General features: G+C 38.4%; 1 protein-coding gene across 1 annotated transcript in view; it reads left to right on the forward strand.

Annotated features, from left to right (window-relative positions):
• The first annotated feature begins 277 nt into the window (after positions 1-277).
• DKK2 (dickkopf WNT signaling pathway inhibitor 2) overlaps positions 278-21,166 on the forward strand; it is a 99,908-nt gene continuing 79,019 nt past the window's right edge. The window contains exon 1 of the mRNA XM_006218623.4: positions 278-1,246. Coding sequence (XP_006218685.1) covers positions 1,025-1,246 — 222 coding nt within the window. The 5' untranslated portion in view covers positions 278-1,024. The remainder of the gene's footprint in view (positions 1,247-21,166) is intronic.

The raw sequence follows: 21,166 nt of genomic DNA on the forward strand, positions 1-21,166 counted from the left end.
TCCGTTTATTTCCAGAGGTTCTTCCACCCTCTGGGCGGTTGTCAGGAACTAGGGCCCGCATATTCCTCTGGGAGTGAATACATTTTTCTCAGTTGTTGTAGATTGGAAAGGGAGTGGGAGGGGGCTAAGGAGAAGCAGGAGGGGAAGCCTCAGAAGGAGCTGCCGCAGGGAAAGGAAAAGAGGAGGGCGGGGACGTGGGGGTGATAGAAACGTTTTACTCTTTGTCACTCCTGAACTGGGGGCGGAGGAAAATAAGACCCACTTGTGGGAAGCTATAAAAAGCAAAGGGGGCGGCGGTGAGAGAGCAGACAGAGAGGGAGACCGCGGGAAGCGCAAGACCGCTCCCAGGGCATCGCAGCGTCGGTGGTAGCAGTTGGCTGCTGCTGGGTTGTGAACTGGAGAACAACGCTTCAGGGCGACTGTGCGTGCGTGCGTGGGGGAGCTCGGCTGGCCTCAGACCTCAAGGATCGCGTCTGGGACGCGGTTCCTGATCCCCCATTACAGTGCCCGCTAACATTGAAAAGGAGGACTTATGTCCTGCAAAGGTTGAGAAGTAAAGGTTAGGGAAGGAAAAGAGGAGAAAAAAGCAACTGAGGCCGAAGAAGAAACTAGTGTGGACCTCCTGAGCAGTTAAGAGGAGGATTGGACCGCGGAGAACCGGGCGGGACCTCGGAGGTGCGGGGCAAGGAGCAAGGGAAGCGGTGCGGTCCGCGGGACTGGGTCTTCTTGCACCTCAGGTCACGCCTCCTTGGCGAGAAGGCGCCTTGCCTTTGATTGCTTCCAGTTACTGCAGAACTTCCTGCCCTGGCGGAGAAGCGGGTCTTGCTTGGGTCGCGCTCGCTGCTGGTCTGAGGCGTGAGACTGAGTTCACACGGTGCTGGGCCCCCAAAGCCAAGTGGAGTTGGGGGAACAGAGTCTGCGAGCCCCGTCGCCCCAAGTGAGGGGCCCCGTGTTGGGGTCCTTCGTGCTTTTGCATCCGCACCCCTGCGGGCTTTGCTCCTCCCCGGGGACCCCTCGCCCGGAGATGGCCGTGTTGATGCGGGGCAAGGACTCGTCCCGCTGCCTGCTCCTACTGGCTGCGGTGCTGATGGTGGAGAGTTCACAGTTCGGCAGCTCTCGGGCCAAACTCAACTCCATCAAGTCCTCTCTGGGAGGGGAGACGCCTGCCCAGGCCGCCAATCGATCTGCGGGCACATACCAAGGACTGGCTTTCGGCGGCAGTAAGAAGGGCAAAAACCTGGGGCAGGTAGGAAAATACCCCAAAATACCCACTCTGAGGCCTGGAGAGGTAGAGGGACTGGAACTCTCGACAATTCGTTTGCCTTTGCGCCTCTCGACCTTCCGCCCCCAGGTGTGGCGCCCAAGACAGCTGGCTAGGGGTTCCTAGAAGCAGGTCTGCGCGGGCGCGGGAGGCTGGGTGGCTTTAAGTACGGGAGAGCGTGGAGCGGGTAGGTTAGGGTACCGTCTCGTCTCTGCTTTGGGATCCAGGCATGTACAGGGATCTAGTGCATACAGGTGGGGGAAGTGACCAGAATGGTCCTTCTCCAGATTTAACACAGCGATGCCACAGATGATGTGAGTAGCTAACACATAGCAACTGCTGTGTGTCAGGCACCGTTTTAAGCGTTTTACACGTATTTAGTCTTCACAACCCTATGAGCTAGGCGCTGTTACTCTCCCTAACCTGCAAGTGAGGAAATTGAGGCATGGAGTGGAAGCTGTGTGCCCAAGGCCAACAGTTAGTATAAGTGGCAGAACAGGATTCAAATCCAGACAGTCTTTGAGTCCAGGTCCTGGGCTCTTAACCATTATATTTTACCATCTGAAGGGGGAATTTACCGTTTTTCGGGTTCTCCTTTCTTTCCAGCCACTCTCTCACTTTCAAGAAGGTCACATAGAGAAAACCTCAGTGGATGAGTATTTTTCACTCCTAAAGAACTGTAAATAAATCATCCGAGAGGAAGCAAAATAATGAAGTGAGTGACAGCATTGTAGGTGCGGGCCGCTAGGGCGCCTGCGGCATAGCAAGGGAGACTCCCGATGTGTTTTTTCCAGAGGGAACTTTCCGCGAGCATCTCTGTCAGATAGATTGACAGCTACTCAGACAGTTACACAAACAGACACACAGAGAGACACGAGCGTGCACACTTGGCACCCGCTGTGGCCAGCGCGCAGCGGCCAGGAGAGGGGGCCCTGTGGGCACTGGGAACCGCTACAATTCCCCCTTCCGCTCCTTTTGTGGGAAGCCAGCTTGCTAAACAGCACAGGCACCTCGTACAACTCAACTGTCAACCCATGAAGGCGGCTTATTGCCCCACAGATCCCTGGTTTCCCTGTTTTATGAGAGGAGCCTGCTGCGGCCGCTGTGCGCGATCCCGGTGTCCTCCACTGCCCCTGTACCCAGCGTAGGCAGCAGGGTGAAGATTGACAGCCAAGGCCAGTCCTGGATGCACAACGAGGAAAGACTTGCCTGCGGTTGGCCCCCTACTGCCCTCTCACGGGGACAGTTTTGCATTTCCAGACTGCTTCCTGGGCTTTGAAATGTCAAACATTTCAGCTATCCTCTCAAACGAATACAAAGCCTGCAGCCAAATGATTTTTTTTATGCTCTCAAAGGGAAGTAAGAAACTATACATCTGCACACACACTACATACATACATGTCCTGTGCATATTCTCACGCATGTGCACATACCCCCACACTTACAAGATTACTCTCATTCCTTTTTTCTCTTCCCTGGGAAACACCCTATTTTCAATAGGAATAAACTTGACATTCTCTTAGATGAGTCAAAGATTACAAAGAAAGGATGCTCTCAATCCAAATCATCAAACTTTTCTCTAATGCTGCTAACTTCAAATTCTACCTTATCAGTTGTTGAAAAGACCTGCTTAGTTCAGCCAAGAACAGAGGGATGGACCCAATGATCTTTGAGGTTCCTTTTGATTCTAATCCATGTATGTTCTGTGAGTTTCTGTAAAGAACTTTCTGTTTCCATCACCATTGGGCCGTAACACCTGATGTTCCCAAATTGAATTATCAGTTATGTCAGTACTGCCAATAGCCATAGGGTTACACAGCTAGACTTCAGGATGTGCCCCAGAAACAGGCTTGTCCTTTATGTTTTGACAGTATATATGCATATAAATGTTCGCCTTTTTTTCTCTCTTCAAATATCTGCTCCTTAAAGAGGTTACTTTGCAGTTCTACTTTGCATGTCTTCAAACTGAAGATTAATTTTATTTATTTTACAAATGAGTTGAATTTCTTTTTTTTTTTGAGTTGAATTTCTTATATGCTCCCCATAACTTAGTGGTTCTATGGAGTTATTTCATTATATTTACTTAACTGCAATGCCAGACCCTTAAAATTTGACACTGGGTTTATGAGAAAATAGCAACTAATCAGAGACAAAGGTAACATAATATAAAGGATTGAGTTGAATCGCAGAAAGATAACTGGAAAATAAGAGCATTATCTATTGTATATTCTGGATTCTTGCTTGTTTAGCAGGTGATCTAAAATGCGTACTGTTAGGAAGGAATAAACAGAAAAAAAATCTCTCTTCTTTGAAGTAGGAAGAGGAATTCTTTGAATATTTATGGGTCTCTTTATCTTCTTTCCTTCACTCGTTATGTGGTTACTTAAATTCTTAGTACTCTTATTTTCAATAATGGAATGGAAATTAGAAAGACTATTTGAAAGGGAGGATCCCACACCCTTTTATGGAGAAAAACTTTAGAATTAAAATGCAGTTGAGCTGAATTTTTATCGATCATAATAGGAAAAATATGATTGGTTGAGAAGATTTGTAAGTAAAATGCCAACTGATAAAACTAGCTGATTATGTGTGTCATCCTGAGGCCTAAGAAGTTTGATTCTCTCACTCTCCCCAATCTTTGGTTGATGATACTGAACTATATGTATGTCAGAGATACAGGAACAAGAGACTATAGGATGTAGCTTCAAATAGGCATATTAGAAACTCAGTCTTTGGTCTTCTTCTCCTTAAGTGAAAATTGAATAATTGTTAATTTTATTTTCTCATTTACTTTCAGAATGGAGAATTAAGATAGAATTTTTATTGCGATTGCAGAATAAATTATTAAAGAAATTAAAATTCATTAATCTACAAAAGTGGAAATGAGGCTAAATGGGCCCCAGGGTTTTCCTAATTCACTGTAGAAGCCTGATTTCATATGAAGAAGACATCCTTATTTAGAGGAATTCTACTTGTCCTATCAGCAGGGTGGGTTATTTATAAATCACTTCTGGAAAACTCGCCTTTGAATTTCAGGAAAGGTTTAGAGACCCCCAGAGAAAATGCACTGTTTTCCAGAGGTGTTAAAATTCTCATTCTTAGGTTTCTTTCAAAGAAACAGTTATGAGTTATGACTGGAAACTGACCTAGAAAATTGAATGTCTTAGTATTCAGGTGATCGATACAGAAGTAGCAAAAATGATTTTGCTGAATTATTCACATTAATGTTTTAATTTGACTTTCCATTTACATCTGTTATTATAGGTTTTAAAAGGTACTGTGTATGCGGTAAATTAGATTGCAGGACTGTTACTAACGTGTCAATATTTATAGATTTAAATTTCTAAAGAGACTTGCAGATTTTCCAAATCAAAAGTAATACCAAACAAAATGTTTAATATCATATGGATAAATATATTCTGATTAAGTGCACCATTGCTTGACATCACCTCTGGAGTGTGAGGTATTGACTTTTACAGGCCACCTTAAAGGGGAAAAAAATCAATTTATAAAATCAGTTTACCCTTGCAATTAACAGTGATTTTTTTGTGAATGAAAAATCATTTGGATTTCTGTTTGTAATTGCTTCTTTTAGTCTTTACTCCTTATTTTGTCTTTTTGAGACCAGCAGATTAATTTGAATTTAATGGTGTATGATTTTGAAATTTTTTTAAAAGTTATGAAGAGAACTGTGGAAAATAATTATATTTTAAATGTAGATAAGCTTCCTGGCATGTGTCTCTAAAAAGAATCTGAAACTAGTTTAGTGTAAATTCAGATTCCATTATTTTCTGATATAATTTGAACACTTGAAGGACGGTGGTTTGGATGAAGTTATGCTGTGAGAGAAAAATGCTTGAAATGCATTGAAACAGAAGTTTGAGGAAGTTGGTTAGAGAATACTAATATTTGTATATTGCATTTTTTAATACAAATGCTATGTCTATTTAAACACACGAACACTCATGAAAGTGCTCATTGAAATAAGCTATAGACCGTATTTTCCAAAGGTGATCTCTTCACTTTCTGAAATTATCAGTGACTCTTTTTTTAAAACTCCTGCCCAACTTTCCCCTTCCAGAGGATAAATATTTGCTCTGTCCTCTGGACATCAACTGACACTAAACATAATTGGGAAAGAAAATCATTTTGAAAATGAAATTTTCCAAAATGAAAAATATTAGACACTAAAGTTTCTTTTCTCTCACTGTGGATAGTAGAGAACTGATGGTTGATACAAGTGAAGGTTACCACGTGAATAACAAGAAAACTATTTTAATGATAATCTAAGTATGGGCATCCATCATTTTATTTCTTTGCCTGAGGAGAGAGAGCAAGGGACAAGGTTACTGAAATTCACTCCGGCTGTGGCTCTGGCCCTGCCCTAGTCTTTCTGTAGGACTCCCCTCCGATACAGACTCCTTCCTGGAATGTTTCAAATCTTACGTTTAAAGTCGGGAAAGCAACGTAACAGAAGGGTAACTGATGTATTCTGTTCTAGGAGAATATTGTCGCCTCCTTTCCCCTGCACAATCATTTTAAATGGACACTAAAATAATCTGTTAAATTACAGAGGCCTTTTATGATACTCAGTATATTTACTGTTTTATACTCAATCACTCCGGCCGTTCATTCTTCGGGACTGATGTAACATCAAAGTGAACTACAAGCTGATTTCTGTCTCTGACTCCCTGACGGCCTTTTGAAGTCATTTTATTTCATTATACTCTAGTCCCTTGTATTCATCTATAGAAAGGAGAGAAAGCTGCTCCTAGTTAATTATCCTAGTTAATTAAATATTTATTTTCCTCTTCTCAGATCATTTTTAAAATAAGATCTGAAACAAAACCTCCCAAAACAAAATTAATAATAATAAATAGATTTTTGTGTTGGTAGGACTGCTTTAAGATTACATGGAAGGATTAAATAAGGAATGTGTAACAGAAATTTAGTATTGCTGTTTAAGGGAAACAGAAGTTAAGTTCTCTTCCTCTGGCCACGCTTGCCAGAAACTAGAAAATGACAGTAATTTTTTTCTAATTGTTATTTTCTTTAGGGCAAATATAAATCATTCTCCCCAACATAGAAGTCAACTGATATAAAATATGGGAGGGTTCTTTTTTTTTTTTTTGATAGGAACATCTGTCCACAGGAAGAAAAGTCACCATCCAAATATTTTGAGTAGTGGCTTCCCAATGAGTCTCTCATGATTGATAACAACTTTGGTTTAGTGCCCACTTCTTTTGGTTCAAACCAAGGAAGGAAGGCCATGAATAACACCAATATCTACTCAGAGCCCTTAGGGAGAGTTCATGCCATAGATCCTTGTCTTAGTAATGGTAAATTAAATCAGAAACCTTGAAGGCAGAGGGGATTTCAATACCAGATCTAAATTGCTGTATTTTAACTCAATTAGTTTATGTAGCACTAAATACAGAAGTATTTTTCTAACATTTATCCACAACCACTGAGCCTGTATAATAGATTATATCTGTGGGATCTTAATACTAGTTTAGCTTTATCTATGTGCCCCAAATAATAAATGTAGAAATAGAATCAGCAAAACACAAAAGTAGTAAATGTTTTTTAAAAAGTTACTTCTCTCTTTTCCCTACTCAGATAAAAGAGACAAATGTGCATCAGATATCCTTTTAAATATATTACAGTGTCTAATTTAATTAACTGACTCTACTTATATCATTTAGTATACACAATAGCTTAAATTTCAATATTTCATTATCACATGACATTTTAACTGTCCTACCCTGTCTGAAGCAAACAGATAAATAGAACCAAGGAATGAGTAAGGACATTAAGTGGCAACACAGTGCTTCACAATTAGGAGGAGAAACTTTCTAAAGGTATGGATTTATCCGAACATTTCCTTAAAAATGTTAGCTCTCCAGATTATGCTTTATAGTGTGGAATAAGAATGTTCTTTCTTCTGGGGACTGGAAGAAAAGAGTGATCTTTCAGATTATCTTATTTCCTTAAACTGGCTTGTAAGTAGTTATAGCACACGTTAAATTATAGTAAGAGGTTCCATTTATTGATTATTTGTTCTGTGCCAGGCACTACTCCAAATGCTTCGTTCAAGTTAATTTTTTTGATTCTCTTGGCAGCCCTTTGAAGGAAGTTCTAATATCATCCTTGTTTTTATAAATGATAAAACAATAATTCTCCTGAGATGTGAAGGGGTTATGCAATTTGTACAAGTCACACAGCAGTAAGTAGAGAAAGTCTAAATATGAACTGAAGCCATCTGGTGTCAAAACCTGCATATTTAACTATCAGGCCGTGCTGCTACAATACGCTACAATATACAATATGGATACGATATCCATACAATATGGATTTAAAAGGAAATATTGACCTTCATTTTACTCTTCCTGCTTATATTTTCTAATGGCATGGGCATAACTCTAGATACATTAAACACCATACCAGAACCCAAACCCTCTGTTGATGCCAACTGCTACTCTGAGCAGCCAAAGTATGTTAGCACTTCATGGATACAAAGGCAGGCACATAATGACAGAACATTATTTTCATTTCTGCCTTTACTTGCCTCCCTGCCAGGGATAGATCACTGTCAGCAAGGAAACTACACACACACACACACACACACACACACCCTCTCTTTCTCCTACTCTTTCCCATTAAATTATGGTGTTGCCTCAAGTAGAAGGGAATGCTGTTGGATACATCCTATTTTCTCTTCTTTTCTCTTTGTAACTGCCATACAGTCCCCGGTACTCATCTTTCTGCCCCTAAGTGACACCATGTGCCCGCTGACATCAGCAAAGCAGAGGCCTTCTCAATGGCCTGTCCTCAATCGCTTAAATTTGGTTTGGCTGGCATCCTTCACACTCTGATCAGATAGGATGGAATCGTCCAGGTTTAGAGCCTGCTGTTGCTTCTGTTTTTCCTTTACTTTTGACACCCCCCCCACCTGCCATTCAGAGAATCAGATGCTCTGTAACAACCCTGCAGCACTACAGTTTCCTAACGGAGTTCCTAAGGGAATTTTTCTAAATTCTGGCTCACCACTGACTAGCTTAATGTCTTTGGAAAAGCCACTTATTCTCTGGTCCCTTTTTTTTTTAATCTATAAAATAGGATAACAATAATAATAGCAACCTATTATGGTTAATAATATTCATCTTACTGAGCAACTGGAAAAGGAAAGTGCATTTAGTTACTGTGCTGATGTCATTATTCCTACCACCATTACAGAAATAAGTAAGGTCAAGTGCTTCTGCACAAAATGGAAAGTGGCTGCTAACTTTTTCCCACCAAGAGGGGATAGGAGTAGCTAAACCAATGTGTGTGATGGACACGAAGGAAACAAATGAACTCAATTACACCAAGGACAAGAATTGTAAAATAGAACAAAACAAGACAAAGTAAACACACACCCACATATGTAATCACGTTTCTTGTATTGAGTGCTAACATTAAAAGGGATTGTAAGTCTGGTTATGCTGTAAAAAAGTAAGCAAAATAGCACATAATTGAGTAATTGGTGAAATTACACAGAAGTCAGATTATAGCAGACATCAAAAACACGATCATGATGAGTGGAGGTCCTCACACCATGGCAATATTCGTTATTTATGCACAGGAACCAAAATAATTGAACAACATGTTAGAGTCTGCTGCCAACAGCATTAATTTGATATTCTCCAAAGTAAGACAGCCTGTGCAAAGGCAAGCTTCCTGACACTTTCTGCACGGGGCCTGGAGCCCAAAGAGCTTGCTGAGAATTTGGAAGGTTTACAACCCTCTTTGAGTGTCAGCCTGTCCTGCTAAGAGGACTCTGAAATTTGGGTCTCATTATTCCCATTTCATTACCTTTACTTTTTTGTTTTATGTGAATTGTTTTTTTCTTGATTCAAGTAATTTGGAAGTATTTTAATAATGTTAATTGAGAGTGAACGTCATCTCATTGGGGTTTGCAATAAATTCCTCTGAACATATTGGAAACAAACTGTTTGCCAGTAAGAGTTTCTATCCGGTAATGAACTAAAAACCTTCATCCAAGTGGGGGGACAGTGGGAGAATTGTCATTTAAAACCAACTAAAATGACAGGTAACATTCAAATAATAGTGTTCACTTGCTCATTCTGGCTTCAGTTCATCTTAACCCTTTGAAATTTGGCTCAACAAGCATTGTGTTAATTTGTCACTTGAAACCTCCAAGTCTTTTTTCCGGTAACCATCCTCTGTGCTCCGTGGCCTGTTGCCTATACTTCGTAGCTGTATAGCCCTTGCTTCTGTTAATACTGCGTGTTTTTCTTTCCTCCCTGGCTCATTCCTCTTTACTTCTTGCACTGATTCCTCCACAACCTTCTGCCCACGAATGTGGGCGTGTCCTCACACAGTCTCTCCCCAGTCCTCTCTCCTGTCTTTTCCGAGTTCTCTTCTTGGCTGGTATTCTTTTGTCACATTCGTGGGTATCCACCTTGAGCTTGGTTAAACTTCTGAGCCCCTTTGCCTGCTCAGATGTTCTGGAAGTCCTTCTAGAAACAAAACAAAGAAATCTTCATATCAAAAATGAATCCTTTTATGGTTAACTTCAAATTGTCAGGAGTCAGGCAACCAAGTCTTTATGATTTCTCATGGCTCTCAGGAAAGCCTGGTAAAAAGTGCCCCAGGTTAGACGAATGCAGACTGCGAGAATTACGTCTGATCACCCCAAACTCTTTGCTCTGCCCTGACTCATCACTCACTGGTGATGAAAGAAAGCTGTGTAGATTCCTATCAAGATAGGTGCTTTTGTTTCTTGAACGCTATTTATTTGAATGCTTGGGATTTAAATGGCCTCCAATTTGTTTCTCTACGATGCACTTACTGTTATAGCAATGAATATGCAAGTTTCTATTATTCATGTTCATGAAATGTTACATATTACATGCACATATATATTTTAATCAATATATAATGCTTGTTTTTATAACTTGAACTATGTCTTAAAGAGTAATTTTTTTTGCTACTTGCTATTTTATAAATAATTGTTAACTTTTAGTGTGAAAAACCTCCTTAACATTTACTTTCAACTTGGTAGACCCTTAATAGTGCTTAAATATTTAGTAACCAAATAAGAGGATTCCTCAAATGTGCTTAATCATCATTAATCAAGATGGAGAGCTTTATAAAAAGAGCCCAGAGAACCTTTTATCATCTACAAGTTTCAAGAACTTGTACAGCAGGCTAAAGGGGGTACAGTTAGAACTGGGAGAGGCATTAGAAATCACTTAATTTAACTCCTTCGTTTTACATATGAGGGAAGCAAATTAGGGGATGTGTCATGTTCTGCCCAATGTACTACAAACGGTTCCTGCGGCAAAGGAGCTTCTGTGGGAACTTGGACCATCTGACTTCTAACACCAGCCTTCAAGTAATAACAAAGCTCTGTAGAGGAATTTGATTCCATTGGTTAAAAAGCTGGTGGGGGAGAACTTATACATAGAGCTCTTTTTCAGTTTTAAATTTGAGTATGTCAAAGTGTATTAGCAAAGAATGCTATGTCACGATGACAACTGTGTCAGTAGGACTTAAAGAAAATGAATGAAAGAATGTGGCTTTCACTGTATTGGCCTTGCTTGCTTTTTCAGTTATGACACTTTAATGACATGATTAGCAAGAAGCCTGGCTGGAGAGAGTCTGTACCGAAGAAATATATTTTACATTGAGATCAAGTACACACATTCACATCCCTGGAAAAAAAAAGTTTCAACAATAAATACTCTAATGATGCAGTGAAATGTTTTTCTTTTTAGTCCTTCCCCTTCTGTTCTGCTCTGCACTGCTCTCTTGTTCTGTTCTATTCTCTCTCACTATGTTAAATACTGCTCATCACTCATAGAATTGATTGATCAAACCTGTGGTTTGAAAAACCACTGACCCCTGTGGTTTGAAATAAGTCCCCTGCCGGGAACTCAGGGCACCATTCGATCTCGGAGATCGACAGTACTTGTGGAATCAGCCCCTGTGAGGGGAGGGAGAAGGCAGAGGCAGGCAGGTTTTCATGGAGAGAAGCACGGTCATCTTAGAACTTGCCCACTCTCCCGGCTGCTACTGCATGTCAGCCTCGGGCCTAGGCCTGGTGGACCTCTTCACTTGGAATGTGTCTGACCTCCGCCTCTCCACTTCCCGGAGTAAGTGACTAATAACAATGCTGCCTTTGGTACTGGGTGTTTCAGGCTTATTCATCAGAATCTGTTATCCCGCATTAGCGTTCTGCCTTCTGGGTGTGCGCCGTGTGTGTATCATCATACTTTACTTCTAAGAATATGCAGTTGAGGATGGTTACAGTTTCAACACAGGACAGTAAGTGAACTTGACAGACCATATGATACAGACTCAGAAGACCTGGTTAGCCTGTTTTCAATATATGAGACCTTGAAGAAATCATCTAACACTGTTAAGGCTTAGTTTTCTCATCAGTAAAGTGGTAGGTGTAACAATAGTGTCTCTTCCTATCTCTTTGTAAAGTATAAAATATTGCTTACTTACATCACTAGAGGCTGTTTCATGAAAAACAAAATTAAGACCTTTCCACTCTGAATTTATGAAAGACAAATCTGAATTAGACAGAATCAAGCAAAGAATGAGTTAACCTAGTCGGATTTTATGATTCTGGAATCATAAGTCAGTTTCTGTTTTGATAGACTGCTTTTTTTTTTTATTGGAAGAAGGGTTGAAAGTGAAATGTGGTTTTTTGGTTTTGTTTCCTTTCTTTACCTATTTGTCTTGATTTTCTTGGATTTCTTCAAAAATTTCAGTGTCAGTAGTAATACTTTCACATTTCTGATTAAAACTTAGTGGTATTATTATTATTATTGTTGTTGTTGTTATTATCATCATCATCATTATTACAGGCTACAGACAGCCTGTTATTAGAATATCCTGCCTGTGACATACAAGACCCCTATGCGTTTTTATTCTGTTATTTAGAAGATGTGTTACTGTTTGTGTATTTTAAAAAACATCTTGGAAAAGCATAGTAAGAATCCAATAATAGAAATAAGTTTATTTTTAATGCTCTGAAATGACATTTGAGTGTCATATTTTGGGCACATTGCAGGTTCCAAGGTTCACAATGGATAAAGTTCAGGGAAATAGCCAATTGTCAAGTCCAGTTGTATGTGTGCAAAACCACATGGACTGTGACAGATGAAGAACATTTGCCACAGACTCTTCAAATGGGAAAGTGGGTATTTTTCAAGGCTTTTGAAAACATATTATTGTATTGCTAAGTAGGCATTTCCTAGTGAACAATGTAGTAGCTCTAATCATTCATGTTACATGTGCAGAAATCTCACCCAACCGTTTGTCCAAGCTAGAAACCAGCCAAGCTTCCTGCTTGCTACCCCTGCTCCTAAGTAATTATTCTCCAATTTATAGGATTCTACGTCTTTAATATTCATCTTTCTTGTTGTGCTATTGTCACCTCAATTATCATTGCCTTGATTCAGACCACTATCATTTCTCAACGGAACATTACAATATTGTGATAGTTTTGTGCTTCCCCAAACCAGCCTTTACACTCCTTCTAAAGTGAGCTTTCTAAAGTAAAAATCTGATCAGCCTCTTCTAGAAATGTCTGTTTCTAGAGCATGAAGTCTGAACTTATCAGCTTGGCACACAATGTCATCAATTATCTTGTTTCTCTTGCTTTGTCCCTGAGACCACACAGCCAATGAGTGGCAGAGCTGGGATTTAAAGCCAAGCAGTCTTACTTGAGCCTGTCTGTTTAATCATGCCATGCTGCCACTTCCTATTAACTGGAGGCCAGAGAATCCAGCTACAGAGTTTTTTATTGGCATGTTTCAGAATTCAGATGTGATTAAATTCTTCCGATAAGCCAGGCAACTTGCTAATTGCTTACCTACTTCTTAGGTGTGTTAGATGCTATGATCAGAGTCAACAAACATTTATTAGACACATATGTTCCACTCAGTCCTTGGCATAAGTAGCTGTAAAAACAAGTGTAGTGTACATGAGTAATCCAGTTGGAATTTTAAGGTTGAAGGAGTCTCCCATACATTGTCCAGTTCAGGCCTTTACTTTTCTACTTTTCAGTACAGTATGAGAGCTGAACAACTTGGTAAGTTTTCCTTTTTATAAAGATTTAAGGATGAGCAGTAACTCTTAGTTGTTTAGTTATCGTAACTCTAATTATGTTAAGAATGGGAACATCTGCTTTCTGCTGTAAGTGAAGCATGAATAAAACAAAGCTGGGTATCAATCCGTGTAAAAACCCTTTCTCATTAACAGAAAATGTAATCAAGTTACTTTAGTCATTTTTCACACATTATTCTCTGGTTCCCTAGATGGACAGCTAGGCTGCCCTGGAAGATTATATTCATAAACAGGCAAGGAAAAGTCTGACATGCTGGACATGATGATACTGTAAAGATGCAGTGTCTACCTTTTCTTTTCCAAATATTTTGGAAGGAATTAAATTTGGGGTTTGGGTTGTTTTTTTTTTTCCCTTTGTAAATGTCTTACTGTCCCTTGGGGAAGTCTGATCCTAATTTTATAATTTGCAAAGCACTAAGGAAACATACGTGGGAAGAGGCAGACTTATAAGGAATTAGAAGCATGGTAAGAAATACCAAAGTTGCACTAGCAGGAGGGTAGGAGTCTGGGGACTCAGAGCAGATTGGTGGCGGGTTGTGTTAAGTGGACAAGATCTAACTGCAGGTGGGGCGGAGGAACAAAATGTGTACTGAAATATATCAAAGAAAGAAATGTGACAAAGGTGCAAGGGTAAAATGAAGTCATAGATTTTTTTTAAACAAACACACTCAAACATTGTTTTTCCAAATTAGTCACTGCAGAAAACTCATGCCTTTGATACTGTTCTTTAACCCTTCCTTTGGAAACTAACTTCAAAAGTAGTTTACATGCTTATTTATTTTAGGCCATAACTTTATGACCATAAACAATATAATCATATTGATGAACACACCACATTCAAAATACTTGGTTCTGAGTGGTTTTGTCTTGTTTCCTTAAACCCAATACGACACAGAAGGTGCGGATGTCAGTCAAAGAACCATGATGTACTTTCTGAAAACCTTCCAAAAAGTTCCAGAAGACATTCTGAATCATAGAATCAGTATTGTGGTTATAACTGTAAATACTTCAGTGTTGGTTGCTCTAAGGTGGAATACCCTCAGTTTGGTCGATAGCCTTAAAAATAAAATCTATAATATAGCTCATAATCATGTCCTCTTTTTTAGGAGAACCTGGTTAGAATTTATGTAATATGGTTGCCATTTCTTGGAGACTCATAATGTTCAGGAAGCAGTTAATGAGTGCAAACCAGTAGTATGTTCCCCATCCCAACCCACTCTTTTCCTGAAAGAAGAGGCAGGAACAAATCATTCCTAGATGCAATTCCCTAGAGTCCAGTCTGGTGACACACGTTACTTCATGTGCCACTTGTTAGTAAAAATGCGTGCACTGAGGCCAGAAAAAAAAAATCTGGCAAAAGTTATTTTTTTTTAATGCAAACGTATCCTATTAAAATTTCAGAGAAAAGGCTAAACAGCTTAACTCAGTAAAAATGTTTTTGCAATTGTTCAAAATTAGTACAATGCTTCCAAATGCTCTGAAAACCCTTGTAAATTTCCTTACTTGCCTATTTGCCCTACTGCTATCTTCCCAACACTCTTCAGAAGGAAATGGCTTTTTAACAAGAAAAGTCTTCTTGAAATTATATTTCCAATGGTGTCCTGGCCACACCAGCTGCACCGCATTGTAACTAAATTTTAGTTTCTGTTGGTTCTCATTGTTAAAAGCACAAGTGACCAACACGCAGGTCTTGTACCACAGCCACCTCAGTGATTGATTACAAATTGGACTGGAGTGTGTGCTGTGAATTTTCTTGTTAGAAAATACAAGCTTTCAACACAAAAGAACAACAATATTTGATGGCTTGTCACTTGAAAAATTAAGTAAGACCAAAAAAAAATCTAATTCTGGTTCTTAGTAGACATCAGTTAAAAAAAAAATGTAGCCTAACCTCACCAGTAACTCTGGTTTTTAAGAGTCCACTTCTGAGGAAGTCAGAGTCTGACAGAGTGCTGTGTTGGTAGGACCGAGATGTACTTAATTTTCAAGGACTATTTAAAATATCTTAGGGAATCAAGGCAGAATGGCCAGAGCATTGGACAAATTATTGATTGCAAATTGATGCTAGCAGATTTAAGAATTGCACTTTTACCAAAGAGCCAACAGCAATCATTATAATGAGATTAATATTAGGATTTGGAGGAGTGATATTCTGAAGCTAAGATGCATGGAAAGGAAAGCAAGAACATAAGTGACAGCTGCTTGTGACGTAAGCACAAAATTAAGCAGGATAAACAGGCCAACCTCCAAATTATAATCATTGCCTATCCATGGATACTGCAGTCTGATACTAAATGTGGTATGACTATACCCCTCCAGCACATTCCTACCAATATCCTATGGCCGGCACTACTGTGGATGTCACAGTGGTTGGATAGCTGAGCAATATATGGACCCTTGCTTCTAGAAGATGGAGCAATTAATATAGCCAAGAAATTTACTTCACTTGAGCTTCTCAGTGCTCTATAGCTTCTGTTTTGTGCAGAGCACTCAGTAAATATTTGAGGGAGGCAATCAGGCAGGAAGGAAAAGCGACCATAAACATTGCAAGCAAGCTCAACATTTGGTATCTGTGGTCCCAGGATGCATTGCTTCGCACTCAGAGTTGATTACCGTCTTAATGTAGAAGAGTTATGCCTTGATGAGTTAAGTGGGGAGAATGCTCAAGGTTTTCTCTTTCTTTCTTTCTTTCTTTCTTTCTTTCTTTCTTTCTTTCTTTCTTTCTTTCTTCCTTTCTTCCTTTCTTCCTTTCTTCCTTCCTTTCTTTCTTTCTTTCTTTCTTTCTTTCTTTCTTTCTTTCTTTCTTTCTTTTCTTTCTTTCTTTCTTTCTTTCTTTCTTTCTTTCTTTCTTTCTTTCTTTCTTTCTTTCTTTCTTTCTTTCTTTCTTTCTTTCTTTCTTTCTTTCTTTCTTTCTTTTTTGACTGAAAGTGAATGAGATTATTTCCCTATATTGGAATTTTGTTCTAGGAGTTTAACAACTTTATAGAACTGTGCCTGTGAACTCTAGAAACATTATTGAAGTCCTTGTTTTCTCATCTCTGAAGAAGAAATGAAAAGTGCCATAATCCTCAAGGGGATTAGATTATAAATATCCATTAAAAGAAAAATAAACATTTTAAATATCTGATAATTACAAATGGTACTAAAAGGTAACAGATTGCTAAATAAGGACCTGAAGACAGATTGTGGGAAATTCAGCCCCTCAAATTGCAAAGAAGCGAGTGTAGTGTTAGTTTCTATTTTTCTAGATGTCAGTTTTAGTTGGTGGAAGGAAGCCAATTAACACTAATTCTGTAGATTCTGGGTTGTCCACCATGTTTTCTCTGACCAGATATTTATTAAAGATCAGGAAGGCAAGGAATGGGCCAAAAGTATCTTTATGTCTTAGAGGGACTAGGGGAGAGAGTTGGTCTGATTGTTGCAAACCCAGTGACAGGAGCACAGAGCATTTTTGGAATTTGCACATGCTTAACACCTGGAATTTTCTGAGAGTTATGGTCATACTTCATCAGTCAACAGAATGAAAAGCCAAATGCCGATCTGAAAGTGAACTTCTGAGGCAATTCTGGAGCTAGCAGTATGCCCTGCTTGTCATCTCCCCGACATAAGCCTTTAATCCCCTCTTCCTAAAATTGTTTATTTTAAAATGTGAGAAAGGCTAAGGATGTCCCAGCCGAGTGGTGAGCTTTCTCTTTAAAGAGTCCCATCCTTCAAACCCATCTTCAGCAAAGAAACTGGCATCTCATGTGCTGAGCAGATGGTGTCCTGCTGCGCTGGCCAGCCCCCATGTGCAGCTGGGCCTCTCTGGCACACAGGTGTCCTGATTTGGACCTTCTTGAAATTCTGACACCACATTTTCCTCCATTGGGAAGTATGACTTGGCTGTGCTGTTTTCCAGTGACAACAGATACTCTGGCCTAACAGTAACAGCCCCGACTAAGGTGATAGCATAACCTTCTAATTCATATTTAGCTGGGACTCAGGGTACAGGGTTTGTTCTAGGAGTCTGGGCCAACTTTTTGGTTTTGATTTCCTCTTTTATATTGTGTTTTGTCATTCCTATTGTCTCCCTTCACCTCTTAGAATTTTAGGTGTATCTCAAAAGGGTGGGAAAGTTCCTCAGAGAAGGAAAATACTGCCATAATAAACAAACAAACAAAGCTAGAAATTGCACCTAAAATGGGTAGTTTTCTATAATTGGCAAATATTGAGCAATCACATTCCAGTGTTAAGTAATCTTCAAGGGTTTAAAAATAAGCAAAACTAGACAGATTCATGAAACTTTGCATAGCATTTGACAAAACTACTGTGAAAGTAAAAGGAGATTTTTAAGATGTAGGCAACAAGGAAGAAATTAATTGCTGTTCCTTCTGCATAATCTTTTACATAATCATTTCAGTCTCACCAAAAATATTTCTCAGTGCAGAACCCAGATGTTGTGAAGCTTTTTTTTTTAAGAAAGCAGTATTTAAGAACTTTGCCATTCCTTTCCATCTTAGTAACAGCTGCCTCTAACAACTGCTTATAATGAACATGTCTAAGTAGGAAAAACAGAAGTGGAAATAATGAGAGAAGTAGATGGTATGACAATTTAGAGCTGTAGATTGTGTTACTGCCCTGCCTCTGATTCTCTCTCACAAAACATAAATTTTGAAAATAATGTTTATTTATTAAAAACTATTCATCTTCACTCAAGTATGCCTTACAAACTAAATTGGCTATGCCTTTAGATAAACAGACATAATTACTCAGCTCCAGAAGGAACTAAAAGTTTATTATCCCAGAAGTGATTTTTATCCCACTGTCCTAAGATAATTCAACTGTTGTCATGGGTCTGTAAAGAATAATATAATATGGAAGAGATATTCTGGTTTTCAAAAAGTGAAGATTTCTTCTACAGAATTATGAGTTTGATAGTGATTGTGGACTACATTACAAAGCAGATTATAAAATTAAGTACTTAGGAAAATAGATATACCCAGGAAACAACACAGGTTTACTTAGAATAAATCGTGACAAATGAATTTTATCTTTTCTTAAACATGGGAACTGGTCTGATACCAGTATGATGCTTAGTCCTTGCCATTTATAACCATTTCTTTTGTGATTTAATGATCTTTTGGCTTTAAATACCACTGTATGCTATTGACTCCCATGTTTATATCTCTCAGCAAGACCTCTTTCTTGAAACTTCAGAATAATAAGAATAGTAAATGTCAACCTAACATTTCCACTAGTAGATAGTTCATATCGGTCATATCAAAACCATCTTCCCTTTTCCAAACCTGCTGCAGGCTTGGACCTCCTCATCTCATTGATGGTAAATCTGCTTTTCTAATTGCTCAACCAAAAAGCCTTGGATTTCTCTCTTTCCCTTATACTCCCATTCAGCCCATCAGGACAGCCTCTTAGCTCCATCTTCAAAGCATAGCTGTAGATCAAAATCGACACCTCTTCAGAGGTATGGGTTAGCTGTAGTTCACAGAAAAATGACTCAAGAATTTAAGTTAGGCTGGACAAGATACACACAGGGCAGAGTAGACTTCCCTAAGAAAACACCTTCACAAATTGTGAGAAACATATTTATTTTATAGTCTAGGTGGTGTTTTATCTGTATACATTCAGAGCATTAAAAAAAGTTGGTATCCTAAAAATCAAGTCAGTCATCAAGTCTGCCATTGGCAGAGCAGGAAAAATTACCCAAGTAGCATTTATTAACCTACCCCATCCAAACGAAAAACATTCTGAAAAACATTCTAAAAGTTCTTTGTTAGATTGGATTCCTCAATCATTTTTTTAGTGACTAGACAACACCAAAATCATGTATTAGCTGTGTTTTCTTGATACCTTCCTCATTTTTTTTATTTGCTTTTTTGGTTATTCTTCTTTTTTAACTAAAAAAAATTTTTTTTTGTTTTTCTCTGTGTTATGGTACACATACAGCTAGCAGTGGATTCTAAGCAGACAAGGAGAATGATTTCTTAGATTGGCTAATATGTTCTCTAATAGTCATATTGGGATATGACTTAGTTACCTAAACTCAGACTTCCAAATTCACACAGAAGGTATCATGATATTGTTTCTATACCATTTATTATAGTCTCAATTTTTATCATAAGTGTTTCTCTCTTTTAGTGTTCACTCATATTACCAATATGATTTATTTGTCATACTATAAATGTATGGACATTTGAGGAAAATTGTATTTCATCTTAGCTACTAAGAATATCTTATTTTGCAAAACTTTAGGTTATTCTGTAATCCTATTTATAAGAACTAGTATTTGTGTCTCAAGAGAGATGAAAAATATAAAGCTATATTGATTAATGCTGTGATATTGACAAATTAACAAATGAAACAGTCTAGAGAATTAAGAAAAAGATTGAAATGTAGATCATTAAGAGAAGGATGGGCTATTGAAAAACTGATGCTGGAAAAATTGAGTATGCTTATGGAAAAAACGGATATTGTAACACAACCTTACTGCATACAAAAATCAATTCTAAATGGATTAGTGTTTTTATGCAACAAGAAAAAATTGCAAAACATTTAGAAGAATATATGATAAATGTTTTTCAAATATTGGGAAAGAAAATATTTTTTAAGCAAGGTACAACTGGAAAATAAATAATAAATTTGACTACATTAAAAGTAAGGATACTGGCCTACCCTATGACACCATAAAGAAAGCAGAAAACAGATCACTAACTGGGAGATGTATGTATTATATATAGCCAACCCAAATCTTGTATGGCTATGGACTAGTGTCCAGAATATTCAACACATTCCTGTGAATCAACAAGAAATTAAAACTGAAGTAGACAACCTATAAAAATAGGAAAAATACATGAACAGGCATTTGACAGAAGAGTGATAAAATGGCCAAGAAAAATCTGAATAGTGCCTCAGTCTTATTAGTGATAAAGAGAAAGCAAATTAAGATATCAACTTTCCATTTTATACACATTGGATGATCAAAAATTAAGAGCTTGATAATACCAAGTGTATAAGAGAATACGAGAGAATATGTGGAATTTTAATATATTGCTCATGGGAGTGTAATCGCTACAACCACTTGACAACATCTTGTGATTCTGAACATTCCTGTATTCTATGACCTAGCAATTCTACTCCTTGGACTATAACACAGAGAAATGTTTGTTTACATGCACCAGAAGGTATGTTTAAAAAGGACCAGAGCAGCATGGCAGCATATAGTATAAACAAACAGGAAACAACCCTAGTTCATCAACAAATGAATGTATATAGAAACCATGGTAGATTAGTATTATGGAGCGTAATGGAGCAGTGACAATAAATAAATGAACTATAGCTAGAAGTGAGCACAAATGAAGCTTTGAAATATAATGGTTAGTGCCAGAAAGAAAATATAAATAATATGGACGCCAGTGTTAATTTTGGAGGGAGTCAAAGTGTTGGGATACAGGAGGCAGACTAAATAGAGGCAGGTTATTGATATTCTAGTTCATGGGTTGGATGGCAGGTTCACAGTTGTACTTGACAAAAATATTTAAATATATTTTACATGTTTCAAATATATTTTAAGATACTTAAAAATAAAAAAATATTAAAAGGTAATACATAAGAAAGAGCTGAGAATCTTTGTCTAACTTGGGGATCAACTCAGGTGTGGTATCTGCAGAATGGAGTTGAGAGAGAGGTAAGTATCTCTGAGCATGTTTTCTGTGTTATCGTTTTAAAAGTAATTTTTAGAGATCATATGTTGACAGTATGATA

The sequence above is a fragment of the Vicugna pacos genome, chromosome 2, assembly GCF_048564905.1.
Source record: "Vicugna pacos chromosome 2, VicPac4, whole genome shotgun sequence".
Lineage (NCBI taxonomy): Eukaryota > Metazoa > Chordata > Mammalia > Artiodactyla > Camelidae > Vicugna > Vicugna pacos.